General features: G+C 43.8%; 1 protein-coding gene across 3 annotated transcripts in view; it reads right to left on the reverse strand.

Annotated features, from left to right (window-relative positions):
* Positions 1-378: 378 nt before the first annotated feature.
* The window catches only part of RAP1A (RAP1A, member of RAS oncogene family), a 28,041-nt gene continuing 11,629 nt past the window's right edge, over positions 379-16,790 (reverse strand). For all 3 annotated transcript variants that reach the window (XM_071768726.1, XM_071768724.1, XM_071768725.1), the window contains 8 exons: positions 16,478-16,547; positions 13,386-13,469; positions 11,177-11,245; positions 10,597-10,653; positions 9,482-9,622; positions 5,578-5,721; positions 2,952-3,067; positions 379-1,103 (listed from right to left, as the gene is read on the reverse strand). In XM_071768726.1, coding sequence (XP_071624827.1) covers positions 2,981-3,067; positions 5,578-5,721; positions 9,482-9,622; positions 10,597-10,653; positions 11,177-11,245; positions 13,386-13,442 — 555 coding nt within the window. In that variant the 5' untranslated portion in view covers positions 13,443-13,469; positions 16,478-16,547 and the 3' untranslated portion in view covers positions 379-1,103; positions 2,952-2,980. The remainder of the gene's footprint in view (positions 1,104-2,951; positions 3,068-5,577; positions 5,722-9,481; positions 9,623-10,596; positions 10,654-11,176; positions 11,246-13,385; positions 13,470-16,477; positions 16,548-16,790) is intronic.

Here is a 16,790-nt window from a genome sequence, read left to right on the forward strand (position 1 = left end):
GTGCTGAGATGCTGCCCCAGGAGGAATCACCACGAGTTTGGGCAAACCCAAACCAGGGAACCATCCCCAGAGAACACCAACAGCTGGAGCAGGAATCAGCCAGACCTCAGTACAGCAGGAAGCCAAATTGGTACCTATAAAATAACTGCAGAGAGGAAATGATCTTCAGCAGAATGCAATCTTTAAACATGTAAAGGAATATATCAAAGCAATGAGAAGTATCCTGCTGTACTTGGTGTGTGTAGGGTCAGGGATGCATGAGGACATCACTGGTGGCACTGGTTACAACAGACCTGACCTATCAGGATGGAAGAGGAGTTCACAAAACATGGATAAAAATCAGTGCCTGGAAACCATAACAAAAACACAGAAACAAAATGAAAATGTACTAAAATTTAATCATTCATAAAAGCTGTAATTTAATCTGTGACAGAAAAACACAAGAAGCAATATTAGAGTTGGTTTAGTATATTATATATTTTTGCTTTTAAAGCCATAGAAATCAGTTATCCCAGTTTTTTCCTATAAAAGACCCATTTTTCCAAAGCATTACGCACAAACATTTTTTTAATTAGAATATAATGGCAGAATGAAAATAATGATATTCTTTAACTTTTAAATACAAAATGAAGTCAATGACTCAAAAAGTTATTTGCTGCAGTGAGTTCAAAGGGAAATTTCAGATAATATATATCTATAGTTATAGATATAAAATATAATGGTGGAACATTTTTAGTGCATGATGGGGAAAAATTATGATAAAAGGGTCAATATGAAATTTTAATTATAGTAGCAATATTTAGATATTGAAATGCATCCATGCTCCTTTGTATGATCATAGACTAGAGTCAATTGTATTTATTTTCACATCTGTTAACTGCTATTGCAAAGGAGGAGTACTATTGTCTTCAATTTCCAAGAGATATACACAGAGCAATTTCTTTTTCCAGGGGTTGTGTGCAAACCATTTTAAGATCTAAATTCTTCTCATATTATATAAAAACAGGAGAAGCTTCTTCAGATATGTTATTCATTTCCATAAGGTTTTGAAGTCGGGAATGCTGGCACTTTCCATTTAGGCAACAGTTCTTCATTCCTGCAATCTGGGAAGAGCAAAAACAAGATGATGCAGAGATGTTCCTGCTGATGAGATGAAACCATCTCCAACCAAGGGCTGAAACCTCCCCTGGACACCTCCCCAGCCCCAGCTTGGGAAACCACGCAGCATTCCAGCAGGAGGAGCTTATCTCCAGTTCCTCCACTCCTCCCTGTTTGGGGGAGCAGAAGGAAAAGAGGCTGTGGAAATTCAGCTCTTGAAACCCAAAGCTCTTGTTTCATCATTTCTGCAGCAGAGCAGTGACAGGGGAGCCCCCATCCTGCTGAGGACACAGCACTGCCCTCCCAAGTGCCCTCCCAAGTGCCCTCCCAAGCCCTGCTCCACAGCCAGAGGAGTTTGGAGTCAGCAGTGGGTGAACAACGTGTGGGAGAGGGGTTTCATCTTTTTTATAAAACTCTGAGGAGTTGGGGACCTCCCTGAGCCCCACCCCAGCTGCACCAGACAGGCAAGGAATTGGGAAGAGAGAAAGGGAGAGACACTGGGAAGTATTCTGAGCACCCAGAGCAGATCTGGGGGCAGGAGGAGAAGTCAATGTTAGGAGAAGTCCCATGGTGAGTGCAGGAGGCTGATGCCTCAGGACACATCACTGCCAGCACTGCCTGGCAGCCCAGCCAGGAACACTCAGGAGTCACCCCAGCTGACACCACAGAGCTAAATTCAGATAAGCCACCTTAGGAACAGGAAAAGCCACTTGAGACTCTCCAGTTTCTTTTTCTACAGTCATCATTTCCCCACAACCCTCAGCTATTGTTTTCTGGCATTCAAAGCTGAGGATAAGAGACTCCTCACCCCAAAAAGCACAGCTCCTTAGGGGTCAGGTTAACTGCAAGGCTCCTCTTCCCCTCCTCCATCAGACCTGGGCTACACAGATGGCCACCTACAGCATCAACCTCAGCCCTGGCAGAAGGCAGAGCCACCTGCTTGCAGGAATTCACCCCTGAAATCCTTCTATGACCAGCAGTTTGCTTTAAGCACAGGGGCTCCTCAGTACCAGCTGATGACACCACAGAACAGAAACACCTCCTGAGCTCTCAGAAACCACCAGCAGCTGCCAGCCTGAGAGCCCCAGCTGAGGCAGGCAGTGGGCACAGCTCATTCCTCCCCAGGCTGACCCTTTGGGACCTTCTCCTCACTGCCTGTTCCTTCCTAGAGCTGAGCTGTGCCCTTGCCCCACACCTCTCTGCAGGGTGCTGTGCACAACACCCATGGGCTGCAGCCCCAGGACACTGCTCTGCCCCAAACCTGAAGCTACAGAAATGCTCTTTTCTTTCAGGAGCATGACAGGGGAGCTGTAAGCACGTGGAGTACCCTGCCAAGATACACAGGAAGATTATTTATAGCTATGTCCAACCTTGAGGTGGTTTTTTGTTTTCATTCTGAGGTTGGTTGTTTGGTTTTTGGTGTTGGGTTGGGTTTTTTTTTTTTTTGGTGGGTAGCTTTTTATTTCTGTGCCAATAAGATCCCTGTCCCACCCAAGCTGCTTTGCAATTGTCCCCATATCACCAAGGACTGGGAAGGCAGCTGCAATACTAACACGAGTTACATGCTGCTGAATTTCAGCAGAGGATGAAAAGGAAGCAAAATTGAGCCCTGGTGTCACCACACAGAGGGAGAATGTGCAGGAGTGAGAAGGAAGCTCCTTGCCCATCCCCATGAGCTCAGGTTCCTAATGCTCTGTCACACTCCTCAACCCAAGCAAAAGGGGAAAGGCAGAGCATCAGAGATTTCTCTGACAGGTCAGTCAGGAGAACTGACTCTTAAGGAATTTTATATTTGAGAGTATATGGCAGGAAAAAGGGTCCTGAGCTGGGGGTGGAATTCAGACACCTCTTACCTGGCTCAGAGCTGCTGCACGATGGGAGTCTAAAGCAGCAAACAGGTTTTCTTTTTAGGCTTCTTCTTTTCCACTGGTGTTTTCCTATTTATCTGTCTGACCAGGTCATAAAAGATCTGAAAAAAAAAACCCAAAAAACCACAAACTGAAAAATCAAAGTGATAAAACATCATGCAAGTGTCAAAAATTGTTAAGCTGATCCTCTTCCCTGCTACCTGAAGTTCTACAAGTTCAATTCAAGTGCTTGCATTTACTAAAACATACTTCTCAACAGAATCACCTCTTTGCCTAGACTAATAATTTGACATTATTAATAAAATTAGCAAGGAAAAGCAAATCAGCTGCCCTGAACTCAGACATTTCCAGCAGGGGACGATTACAGGGGCCTCTTTCAGCTTCAGAGATGTTTCTTGTGAAGGCTTTTGCTGTGATTTGTTTTCCCAGCAATACTCAACCCATTTATAGCAAAATGAGCCTTGCAAAAATACTTAGAGCTGGGTCACAGAATTGAAGAGAAATATTTAAACCTTTGGAAAGCTCCACCCTTGTTCTTGTTTACTTCTTTTCCTTCCTGGAGTGGCTGACAGCTCACAAATTCTTGTTGATTCCAAGGAAATTCAGAAAACAAAGAAACAGTTCATACCAAATCACAACAACTGGAAATTTAAGATTTTCCTGCTCCTACCTACATGAAAAAGCATTAATGCACAGTTAAATAGTTTCTGATGGAATGAACACGACAGTAGCTTTATCAAGCTCTCATGTACAATACTTTAAAATAGCATTTGAGCTGCTCACATGGCTCCTTTACTCAGCTTATTGCTGCACTTTCCTTCCTCAGGTAAAATTAACAGCTTGGATTGCCCAATGGACACAGGCAAGATTTTCAAAAGTGTACAAATGAGATACAAAAAAAGGTTCTTTAGAAGAAATCAATTAATATGTGGCATCTTCTATGCTGATGTAAAATTTACTGTAGGATAGGTTTGTTTCACTTTCAGCAAAGAAAAGCACTTTCTGCACAAAGAAATTTATCACACTTTAGGACAGATTTTAACAAAGTTAGAAAGTCCAAAACTAGCTAAAAAAAAAAAAATCCAGCTCCCAGAATAATGCAAACACTTCTCAGTCTATGAGCCAGCAGAACAAATAAGCACTACATTAACCTGCTTGGTGTTTTTTCTCTTTGATTTCCTCAGTTTCTTTTGCTCTCCATGACCAGACAACATAAACTGGCAGAAGCCCGGAAAATTAAGATAAACAACAAAACCAGAAATCCATCTTTCAAGTTTATAATTTCCTTGTCTATGATCTGAGCCTCACTGGAGGCAAGATGAGGCTGCAGACATGAAGGATGACTGCATGCAGAGCAGGGGCACAGTGTTCTGCCTCCTGAGAATCCCCAGTCCTGCACAGACCCTTCACAGAGCTTTAAGGCACCTGTGGCTAACAAAAGGCTTCAGTCCCTGCCACAAACTCTGCCACTACAAGTCAAATGGAATTTTTTATCCTCCCTGCTCATCTGCTCCATGACTGAGCCACCAGCTCTGCACTAACACTCAAGAGTTTTACTACAGCTCAGACACATGCAGTAAAATAAATAAATAACTAACTAAAAATCCCTCCTGGCAGCAGTCTAGCTCAGTGAGCTATATTTACTGGGGGAGATTAGTGCAGCCTGCAGCAGGCTAATCCCCAGCACAGGAGCTGCAGGTCCCTTCCCTGCCCTGCCCTCCCATCCCAGGCACTGCTGCGCATGTCCCTCCAGCTGCCAGGACAAGGCTGAGTCCAAGCTCCTGCTGCTCCTGCTGCTCCTGCTTATCTCCCAGCCTCCTAAACGGGCCCAGTTATCTCCTGGCACCAAACCAGCTGTGCTCGATGGGGTCACCTTAGCTTTTGTGCCTGGAAACCTGGTCTCTGTCACAGTCAGATAATTCACGGCAGAAAATAAAAACTTGGTGCCTGATGTCAAGCAGAGCTCCCCTGGCAGAGCCACCTCACCCCAGGGACCTGCACAGAGCACACAGAGGGCAGAGGGGTTGCTCACTTAGGGATGGGGAGCTGCTGGGCACATCTCCTTTTGGCCATGGTCTCAGTAAGGCAGTGGCTGAGCAGAGGAGGGCTGAGAGGTGAGGTCTGCAGAGCAGCCAGACCTCACAGGATTGTGAAAACCAAAAACTTGCAAAAAGAAAAAAAAAACAAACAAAACTTGTAAAAACAACAGGCAACACCATGCAGCATGACATGGAACACAATGAGACATAATGAACAGTCTGAATAGCTGTTACCTTGAAAAAGTATCCTGTCCAGATAAACTTTATCTAAGTTAAGAGTCACCCAGTTAACTGGGCTCACACAGGACCCTCTGCTATTCATGTCCTCTGACACAGACCATAAAAAGTACTTACCTGGAGAAGTCACCCACCCTTTACAGAGAAAAAGGAGCAGATCTCCTTAAACCAAACAGAAAGCAGCAGCTAAACACACTGCACTGCAAGCCTGTCCCAGGCTGATATTTCAGAATCATCCTGAATCTTCCTGATTAAGAAATACACCAAGGGCTGCCTGTGGGTTTAATGTGGCATTCATGCTGAAGTGGAACAACAAGTGGAGAGCTGATAATTACCTCATTAACGTTGATTTTAGACTTTGCAGATGACTCTAGAAAGGCACAGTTACACCACTGTCGTGCTAAGTTCTGACCCTGTTCTTTGCCAACTACACGTTCTTCCTCCAGGTCACATTTATTGCCAACCAGAATCATTGGAACCTGGAGAGGAGACAAGCAAGAGGTACAGCAGCAAGTTAATGGGCTGTGAGGGCATGTCAGGAGGGGGGAAAAAGGCAATTTAGTATGAAAAATAATAAAAAGCATAAGTTGAGCAGAGCTCACACACTAGGCTGGAATTAAGATACCTGCTGGGAAAGGGTCCATATGAAACACCCAGAGGACACCACACAACCAGTGGTATTTCAGCACAACCCTAAGTTTGTAAAGATTTATGTTCTGGTCTCTACAACCAACACCATACTAATCAAAAGCTTCATGTACAACTGAAATGCATTTCAGAACTGTCATGTGGCAACAGGCTGGACTGCCTGCCAGCTGAGCCTGTTTCAGACAGCAGAACATACAGCATGTGTGAAATATTCAGCCCCTTTGACCCATCTTGTCAACCTGCTGTCAAGCCACACACCAATAAATGAAAGCACCTTTGCAAACCACTGCCAAGGACACAAAACAAAAAGGAACAGTCCTGTGCTGCCAAGTTTTCTCACACCAGCTCACCTGCCTTTCCCATCTCAGTGCAGCATCATGCTACTGACAGGTCTTGCACATGCACAGAGAAGAGGATGTGCACTACAAAAGGCACAAACCCTGTGCTGGCTTAGAACTATTCCAGCTAGTGATCACCCAGCAGCTCAGCTCTGGAAAGGACACCACTTCCAATAAATAATCCCATGCAACATTTAGCCAAACATCAGATGCGTGTTCAGAAGATTCCTCCTACACCCCTGATGCAAATATGGGCAAATCCCTGCTCCAGCCAGTGCTGGAAGGGAGGGGATCTGCCCCCCTCCTCAGACTGCTGCCTCTCTGCAGTGTCTGGGTGAGTCACCTGCTCTCTGCTTCAGGAGGGAGAAAGTGCCTTGGGGAAACACCATGGTCCTTGTGACAGATGACTTCCTACAGAAAACCTGGGAAAACAAGCTGGGCTTAGGAAATGCTCCTTACCCATGTGTCTGCACCAGGCTGCAGGGCAAGGATGGGTCCCTGGGAGAGGGGGAGAGCAGGAAGGAGGGGCCCTGCCTCAGCTACAGCCCCGTGGTGTCTTCAGGGTTGTGTTTTCTTGGTGCAAACTGCAAGGACTCGAAAAGCTGCTTGTCCCAGAAAGTACCAGAGGAATGGTTGGGGGGTTTGAGCAGCAGGAGACTTGCTCTCATCAGCTATGTACAGGTAACAAGTCACAACTCCTGATTGCAGGAGGAAAAAAATGGGCAAAACCATAGATTAAAGCCAGCCCTGAAATCCTAGAAATAATGCCCTGGTACAGCTTCCAAAGGCTCCCCCTGCTCCTCCTGCCACAGCCACAGCCCATTGCAATGGCACAAACAGGTAGAAAAGACCTTAAACAAGCAAACAAAAACGACCCAAAGCACCCAAAACCATTCTGTAACAACCAAAACAACCTGTCCATCTCCACACCCCGAGGATTCTGTGACTGCAGCACAGATCCTGCAGGACCCTTCCCCACAGCCCCCATCCAGCAGCAGGGCCTGGCAGGACACAGGGATGCAGCTCAGGACTTGATGCTCCCAAGAATGGTGAGTTACATCTTGTTTTAAAGTTTGATTTGATAACCTGCACAGATCTGAGGGGATGGCAGAGCCTGAGCTCAGGGGGATGCACAGCCCAGCATCCTGTTTGCCTTGTGCTGTGTGAAAGGAGAAAAAAACCCCACAGAGCTGCTGATAATGGGTGTGCACCCCGCTCCATTTCCTGAAGCTTTTAATTCTCTGAACAAAAAATGAGTACTTTCCAGCTGGAAAATAAATCATTATCCACTTCCTTTGGTGTTTTACAACAGACCATACGATTTTAATCTACTTCAGTGGTGTAGTCCTTTCCCAGCTCAACTACACTCAAGAATGATTTTTATGTTTAAAACTCACAGATGTACTTATTAGAAAACGATCACTTCTTTTTTTGTGAGAAATAAGTTTTACTTACTACCCCAGAAACCTGAATTCACAATACAGATGAGGCAAATCCAAAAAAACTGAATTCACATGAGAGACCAACAGAATATTTACAACCGTATCACCTTAGTCCCATTCTTTACAGTTTCCTAGAGAGTTAGGAGCAATTTTCTCCTGCCAAAACATGAAAATGTGTTTTGAACACTTTCAGAAAAATAAGTGGCCCTTGGACTGGTAAGCAGTAAAGGTCTGACAGACATGGAACTCTGTGCCAGGTTCCCTCAAAAGGGAACAAGTGTTTATCATGAGAGCAAAAGCAGTTTATGAACAACTAGCTTTTGATCATTTACTATTTCATGCAGAAGAGTGAAATTTAAACCTTGTTAGAAATACATAATCTAATGGTTTAAGTGTCAGGATTTTAAGAGCCACATTCTGACACTAAATACAGGACTGGGCATGATTTCCTAACTCAGCAGAACACAGCTTAATTGTTCAAAAGGTTCTCAGGCTTGGATTCACCAAGTAACATCTCCCTTACACAAAATAAATAAATGCATTTTAATGATTAAATCAAACCACTGAAGTAAAAATGAAAGCAACAGTCCCTATTGTCTGCCAAACGTGACCAGCTTACGGTGCAAATTCCGCTCCAGCGAGTGCAGCTGAGCCAAGCACTGGCTCTGGAAAGGGCACGGGGGGCCCAGCAACCACCACCCCCACCTCCATGAAACCTGCTCTGCACAAAGAGAAGCTTGGTAAAGCAAGGAGGAAACCAAAGCCACTCAGAATGAGGTTATGGGACATGGAAGGATCAGCCCCAGCCCTGGCACAGCCCCACAGCAGCCACGGGCGCTGCTGAGTTTAAGTTGTCAGTGGCCAAAGGAAAGGGAAAGCAATATTTTTCACACTCTTCAGGGCAAACCTCTGAATACCCTACCAACTGCTAGGCAAAAAAACCAAACCAAAACAGAAAAACCTTCTACTTCTTTTAGAGGAAGCTCAGAGAGAGAGAGAGGGTTCCCACATGTCTCTGCAGTCACATGGCTACCACGGCAAAAGCCACCAGCATCTCCATCACAGAAAATGAAGAGCTTGCCAAGCAGCTCCAGGGACAGGAGGTGAGGTCTCAACTGGAAATATGGGAAACACTTCTTTTCTGTCTAATGGGACTGAATACAAACTCCCCAATGTCATTTTTACCTCATTATAAAAAGGGATTTCAACAACCACAATGACAATCTTGCACCGCTAACTCAGACTCTACCAGAGTCTTAATGACTTAAGATATAGAATGTCACACTTTGTACTTCCATTTCCACTTCACACAGTTAGGAAAAGCAATGTTAGCCTCCACTTGGGAAAAGCAGTTTTAATCTCCACTGTAGGAGAGCTGCAGAGCTACTGAGAACATTGTTATTGGTGAGTTCAACTATTATTTTTCCTTATCTCAAGGGAAATAAAGAACTGCTAAAGCACACTGAAAGAAGAAAATGCAAATACTGGAACAGAGTTAAAAGGAGAGAAGGAAAAAAAAACAGAAAGTGTTGCTGTGTGGTGGGGTTTTTTTCAATCAACTCCCACCATTTCCAAAGACTGTTTGTTGGCCTTCCAGTACCTGTGAAAATCTGGTTTCACTCTTGTCCCTGAGTAGGTGTTGGACCTCAAATAACAAGGCTGAAAATAACAAACAATGCTAAGCAAACTTGTTTCAACACAAGCCTCTGGTACAGAGCAAATAATATTCTTAGAAAGAAATCTTGCTCCCAAATTCCTGTATGCTTAGAGCTACTTCTAGACATGTGCAAAGGAAAAACCATTTCACTTACATCTTCAGTGTCCTTAACCCGTAAAATCTGTTCCCGAAGGTCCTGTAGGTCATTAAACGTGGACTGTGCTGTTATAGAATATACTAGTGCAAACCCTTGACCATTCTTCATATACAGATCCCTCATTGCTGTAAATTGCTCCTGTAATCAGATATTTAAAAAAGTAATCAGCTGGTGAGCATTTATTTGCAAAAGGAATACTTTGATTGTAATGGGCAAGTGTACAGCATGCACTTACGTTTTCACCTCTTACAGAGATCCACCAAAACTGCAAGTTTAATAAAAGTACTAACACAACTCTTTCCCTTTGTGTTTGTTGGTTTGTTTGTTTCTTTTTTGGGTTTTTGTTTGTTTGCTTTTTCCCCAGTAGGGATGCAGGCTTCTTAGAAAAAAGGGGGAAAAGATCAAGAGGAAAAATAAAAATGTATCAATTGAGGGACAGTTGCCATAATGCAAAGTGTTAAGATTTGGGTGACAGGATTTTGTAGTGACCTTCCATTGATTTTTCTAAAATGCTGTTAAGCATGAGGCTGCCATCAGACCAATTCCCCAGAGAAAGGAGAGGGACAGGAAATTCACTCCCTCCTCCAGCACGATACGAAACAGGCCAAGCAGGCACACACTTGGGATTTACTGTGGCACAACCATGTGGGCAGGCACTGCCTGATCACCTCTGAACAGGCACAATCACACAGTTGTCATCTCTAGAATGAAAATGGCTCAAACACTGCAACAAAATGCAGGAGCAGGCTGCAAAATCTGTACCAGAGCAGAGCCACCTTTGTCCTCACCTGTGAAACAAAACTTTACCAGAACCATGGGACAGTGAGCTCTGCTTCCATGCCTTTGCATGGCTCTTGATAATTTTCAAAGCTTTCCAAATAAAACTAAACTTTTAGGAAGTATGTTCCCCCCCTGTGATGTGTGCTCAACCATCACAGGGCTGTTTACTCAGTGGCAGGACTTGCAGGGTGAGTGACACTGGCGTGGCAAAGGGCTCTCTCTTGGGTTTGTTTGGGCAGGATTATTGCACCAGGGTGAGTTCCCCTCCTAACATCTCACCTCATTCTTCACAAAGAAACTCCACACCAATGAGAAACAGAAACTGCACTTACTGTCCCTGCTGTATCGAGGATTTCAAGCATACACTGCTGGCAGTCTACTTCCACTTGCTGGGGACAAAGGGAAGAGAAAAATGCAGTTAAAATCAGGGACTCTGGAATGGCTCTGAAATGGGACAGGCAAGAGGAACATCAACTTCATTTCTGCTTCTGCCAGGCATCCCTCTACAAGCAAGCCAGCCAGCCACCCATTTCAGAGCCTTTAATGATGGCAACATCTATGCTAATCCATAAAACAAAGGGTTACTTGACATCAGCTGAGGGAAGAAAGCAGCTCTGTTGGCAGAATTATGTAAAACAACAGCATGAGGGATCCTGACCTGGACTTTTGCTCAGCAATTTCAAGACTGCATCCAAACCAGCTGTAAAGAATTTTTTATATGCCTCAAACCAAGCAGAAGGCATTTGAACGAAATGGCAAAATAGCCATTACTAAAAGCAAACAACAAAATGCAATTGCAGCCATAACATTTTCTGAGAAAAAGCCCTTTCTCGTTCTGATAAGCTTTTGTTGCATTATCAAAAAGAAGCAAGCTCTATGAGACTTGAAAGAACTAAAACTATGTTATTTTACCTTTCTGTATGAATCTTCTATTGTGGGGTCATATTTTTCAACAAAAATTCCCTGAACAAACTGTACAGTCTGGGGAGAAAGGAAAGGGGAGAAAAATTAAGTGAACTGAACAGGATCAGTAACATTTACCAAACAGCACTTTATGAAAGTAACACCAATGCTACTCATCACTGCTGCTAAAATTCAGTAGCAGGGAGGAGAGAAAGAGACTTCAGTTTTTCAAAATAAAAAGGGCACAGTTTCTGTTGTTTTAAGAATTATTTTGTACAAGCATATTTTCAAAACTTTTTGGAAGTGTAACCTGCTTGCTGGTTTTTTTTTTGGGGGGGGGGGTGTTTCATAGAATATGACACCCCCAAACATGCCTTTACTACAGTCTGCAACCTTAGAAGAATAAAAATCACCAAATATGGAAGACTTCAAATTCAATCAGAAGAACTGGTGACCTGTGGAAAATCCCCAGTTCAGTTCAATCCCATCAGAGCTGCACTGGAGCTACTCTGGATTACATGGCTGGAGCACTGGCACATTTCAGAGCAAGAAATTAAATCTGGAGCAACTCTAGATACTGAATTTGTATTAAAACATTAAAGGAGGAAACAGCATTCATTTCAAAGAGGAAGTCCTTCTTCCCCTATAAAATTATTCAGAGCAAATGTACTTAAAACATTTCCCATCAAGCTGTCATTCAGCCCTGGCCCATCTTAGGACATGCCCATCCTCACCAAAAGGCACAATCAGCACCGTATTGGCACAGAAGAGTTAAAACAATAAGGGGGATTTGCAGTGAAACAACACCATATTGTAATCTACACTCAGTCTGTAAAAACACAGAACTGAAAACAAACACCAGCCTCTTTGTGAGGCATTTTAGTTTCCACAGTTCAAATAAAGAATTTAAAGTGACCGCCACATGATTTTAAATCCAACCTTCTGACCTCTGCTTGCTAATGTTTGCAAATCAGTACACAGACATCTTGAAAGCTAAATATTATTCACTCTTAGCTGCTAATTGGCACTTAGTGTCCTGTTAGAAACGCATCAGTGTTGCATATGAATTACAATATATGCTTACTTAGCATCTAGGCTGTCAAAAAGAATGTAACTTTTGTTTGCCAGACTAAGTATTTGCATTTCAGCTTTTAAAAATTCCAGTGATGGATGCTGACTCAGACTGCACATCAGAAATAAGGAAATTCAGAGCCCATCAGAGGCTGAATGATTTTTATGTACAGTATATTAAGCAGCACCTGATTTACCTAGCAAGTCTTGCAATAGTACATAACAAATGCAAGACAATCAAGGGATGCTGGTGGAAAAAGTAATACACATTGCTGGGGAAGAATAGAGGATCAAAAAGAACTGACACATCTTGTAAAGATTAGGATGGGATAAGGAAAGAGCATGTAAAATTTGGTATGGAAATGAATAATCTTTCCTCTGCTCATCTGGATTCTGCAGGTGATTTACCAAGATTATTAGCAGCCCATTTCAGAGGAATGAACAAGAAACAGCATCTAGGATGTGAATGGCAGCTATTATCCTCTTCTGTGGAAAGGAACACTGCTCAGTTCCCTGGTTTAGATAACTTCACTCTTGACCAGTTCTTTGCCTTTCTTGTTGGAGAGCTGCTTGACTGATTTGTGATAAACAGGTGACAGAAATCATACAGTGACCTTACAAGAAACCTTACAATGCTTTACTATCTACTCTGCTATGTAAACCTCTTGTTAGAAACAAGACAAGCACTTCAGGAGTGCAAAGTGTCATCAGTCTGCTTATCCTCAGCACTGCACACGTTGGAGGTGACTTCTCATCCTGCCCCATGGTTTCAGTCCTGGCTTGTCTGGGGTCTCTCCAGGGTGGGAGCTCAGAGGCTGCAGCATCACTGACTCACTGCTGTGCAGGGCCAGGCTGCACTCACTGCTCCTGCTCAGCTTTTAGTGCTCAGATACAGACATGCAGTCACTCACAACACTGCACCCACGTGGGGAGGGGAAAGGAAATGCTAATTATTGTAACAGCAATTCATCACCTTCTGCTTCTCCAAAAATGTGGCACAAGCTCAGATATTCCAGCAGCCTACCAGCAGCTGTGTGGAAGTCACTACAAGTGTCAAAAGGAATAAACACCCCAGTGGGTTCATTGCCAGAAGATCAGCCAGTTCTGTAGCCTGTGTACTGGTTTCAGAAGTGCTTCCCAAACTCACCAAAGCAGACTTCCCCACACCTCCTGAACCAAGGACCACCAGCTTGTACTCACGCATGGTGTGCTCTGTTCAGAGAGCGACGACCTGGAGAGCAGGACAAGGTAAAAGAGTAAAGTTAAAGAGGTAAAAGAGTAAAGTTAGAGTTAAAAGAGCCCCTGCACACGCAAATCTGTGACCCTGCTTTCCGAAAGCAGCAGCACCCTCCCCTTCTCTGTGTGCTCCTGAGAACAAAAATCCCTTCAGCAACAGCAGTGGGTTGTTTGGGTTTTTTTCCACCTGGGCACTCAGGTTTAGAGGGATGCTGGGACAGCCCCAGTTTGTAGGAGATGCCCACAGCTGGACCTGTGAGCCTGGGGGTGCTTGGTGAGGAAGAGGATGGAGAGCATGAGCTGGAGAGAGATGGGGAGAAGGCCTGTCCTCAGCTTCTTAGCATTTTAATGCACACAACAATGAGCACTGGACAAGAAAATTAGATCAAAAAGATACCAGGAGAGAGGTTTACTCCTTCCCACCCACCTCCAGCAGGGAAGGATGTAGGTCAGGACTTTCTCTCTGGAAAAGGTCAGGTCTACCTTAGGGCTGCCAAGGCAGAGCCTCTCTGCTCACCCAAGCAAGGACTCTGCCTTTTTATGGAAATCTTGCAACTCCCTCCACAGCACCAGAAAACCTCTCATTCTCACCGAGATTCCCTGACAAATAAGGCAAATGACAAAGCTGGTGATAAACATTTTACACTATGTTTACATTAGCAGCCACGCCGGGCTGTCCCTCTGAAGGGCTCTGAAGCAAACAATGACCTCAGCCCCCAGTTATCCCCCTCTCCCCAGTGCTGCCTTCCCAAGTAAGGCTTGGGAAACACGAGTGCCACGAGGCTGGGCAAGCTGCAGGGCTCCCAGGCATTTCCAACTGACACTGCCACAGGATTTATTGGGGTCACCCAACTGAGGATTGCTTTAAAAACACGACTGTATTCCCAGGAGTTTGATGGAGATGCATCATCAGGAACAACAGGGGAGCAGGGGTTGTGTTTGGAGCTTTGCAACTGTGGGCAATTCCCTGACAATCTGTGGCTGCAGTTTATATCATCATTACATGGGGACTTTTTTTTTGTTGGTTTTGTTTTTCAGTCACTGCAATTCCCAAGGGAAAGCTGCTACACACAGAGCCAAGAGGAAACCCACACGGCCACAGTCAGAGCTGGGCAGCCCAACACCCACTGGAGACCCCATCCCACCAGCCTCCTCCTGACCCTTCACTCCTTGGCCAGAGGAGGACTCACAGTCTAAATGTGACACAATTACACCTCCAAACAATAAATGAAAAAAATCCCATGTGCAGCAGAAGCCCAGGGCTCACAGTGCTCCCTGTGGCCACAGCCAAGCTCCCTGTCCCTCACCCAGGCCTTGGGGGGAATAAAGCTGCAGCTATCAGCCCCAGCCTGTGGTTTTAAGCACCTTGGGGCAGTTTTTGTTCAGTTCTTGAAACCTGTATGAGCTGCAGTTGCTTAACTGTACAGAAATTGTGAAACTAAGTCAAACTGAAAGGGATTTTCCAGAACGGTAACTTCTAATATCTCAAAGCAGAACAAGAGATAGCAATGAACTCTAGTACATAGTCAACATTTTTGGTTAGGAGTCTGTCAGCTGTAAGCTCTTCTGCTTGAAAATTACCCTGAGAAGTAACATTTACTTCCCCTCTTTCACAAATCATGATTTTGGATGGCAAGGGGAAGGGAATTCCAATTAGCAAAGATTTTTTCCTTTCCTCAGAAATTAAAGGAGATGCATTTTTTATGAAGCATAAATGCAGTTTATCATCATCTTCCTACAGTTCCAGTTTGTTCCACCCATGAAAACCCAGAAAGCAATCAAGCTAAGGGTTAAACTTAGCTGTGAACTCTTTCACTTCTTATTTATAGTAAAAATACTTGTGGGAAAGTTTCAGCTGGGAGTAGTACAAAACTGGCTTCTCATTTCTTTCCTACAGTATTTGCTGATTATTTTTTTTTTTCAGGTGCAACAGGAAACCAAGATCCTGAGACGCATGAGCCTTATTACTGTAAACCCCACACACCTTAATTATCTCCCAGCTCCTTCACAAGTATGTTAATGTTATCTGTTTATACAACCTGAACAGAGTGCTCAAGAAATTACCATGCTGCATCCCAGCCAACTTTTCACTCAGCAACTGTTCATGCCCACCTAAATACAGGCAGACACAGTGGCATTCATTTCCATCCAGAGCTCTGGAGTTCCATGCTGTGAAAGAATGGCATGGATGGAGATCCTGCTCTGGGGCAGGGGGGTTGGGCTTCATCTTTTGAGGTTCCTTCCAACCTCTAACTTTCTGTGGTTCTGGCTACATTTTAAAATGAAATTAACTTACGGGTGTTAATTGTTTCTTTTGATTCAAGAACAGAATATGGTCACTGAGAGGCATAAAAAGCAACTTAAGTGTTTTACCAGCTCATCAAGAAGTTTATCTGGGTGGTGGAAAGAGAGCAACATGAACAAAGAAGGTAAGTGAACACAGCACTGAAAGTGAGAGCAAGAACTTCACACTAACCTGAAATGTGATGTGCACCCTGTGAAATGCAAATGTCTGAGTACAAATTTATACATCTGAAGTAGGCAGTTTGTATTCATTACTTTCTCCTTCCTTCTCCAAACACTGATGGAGCTGGGAGTAACAGGAGGTGCAGATTTGCTGCTCAGTGCCAGGCAGACACATGAGCTGATGGGTTTGCATAACTTGATGAAACCTTGGCCCTAACTGGTGGTAACAATCCCCACTACATAAAATAATAATAAAAGACTTAAAATACAAAATAATAACAAAAAATAAAAATCAAAGCAGACACATTCTTGACTCAGCTTTAAAATGAAAAACTATGGACTGAACTCATAGATTTGTATTTTATACAGCAGCAGAGGACATCAGAAAAGACACAATACAAAACTTCAAGGTTCAGGAATATAATTTTTTAAATAATTCATTATACACTTATCAGCTCCCAAAATCTCCTATCTGCCCCCGTTTGTACAGTTAGCAATTTAATTTGAAATACATTGAGAACATTGAAAAACTCATACCTGGGCATAAAAGATCTCTCATCAGTGTTAGCAGCCCTGCTGAAGGTTTCTCCAGGCTCCCTAGAAGGGACTGAAAAAAAACAAACAAACAAAAATGAATGCTTTTTCAAATGCTAAGGTGTGTAGGCATCAGTTTCAAACCAAACCATGTCTATTACAAAATTTGCTCTCTGCTTTACCAGCAGATCTCTATGTGATTTCTGAATGCTCAGATAAAATCACCTTAAACTCAAGAACTCCATCACAATTCAACCTCACCTCTCAGACAGCAAGAGACTGGGGGGCTCAGGTGGAAACCAACAGCAAAACACAG

Source organism: Heliangelus exortis, chromosome 25 (assembly GCF_036169615.1).
Source record: "Heliangelus exortis chromosome 25, bHelExo1.hap1, whole genome shotgun sequence".
NCBI classification, from domain to species: Eukaryota; Metazoa; Chordata; class Aves; order Apodiformes; family Trochilidae; genus Heliangelus; species Heliangelus exortis.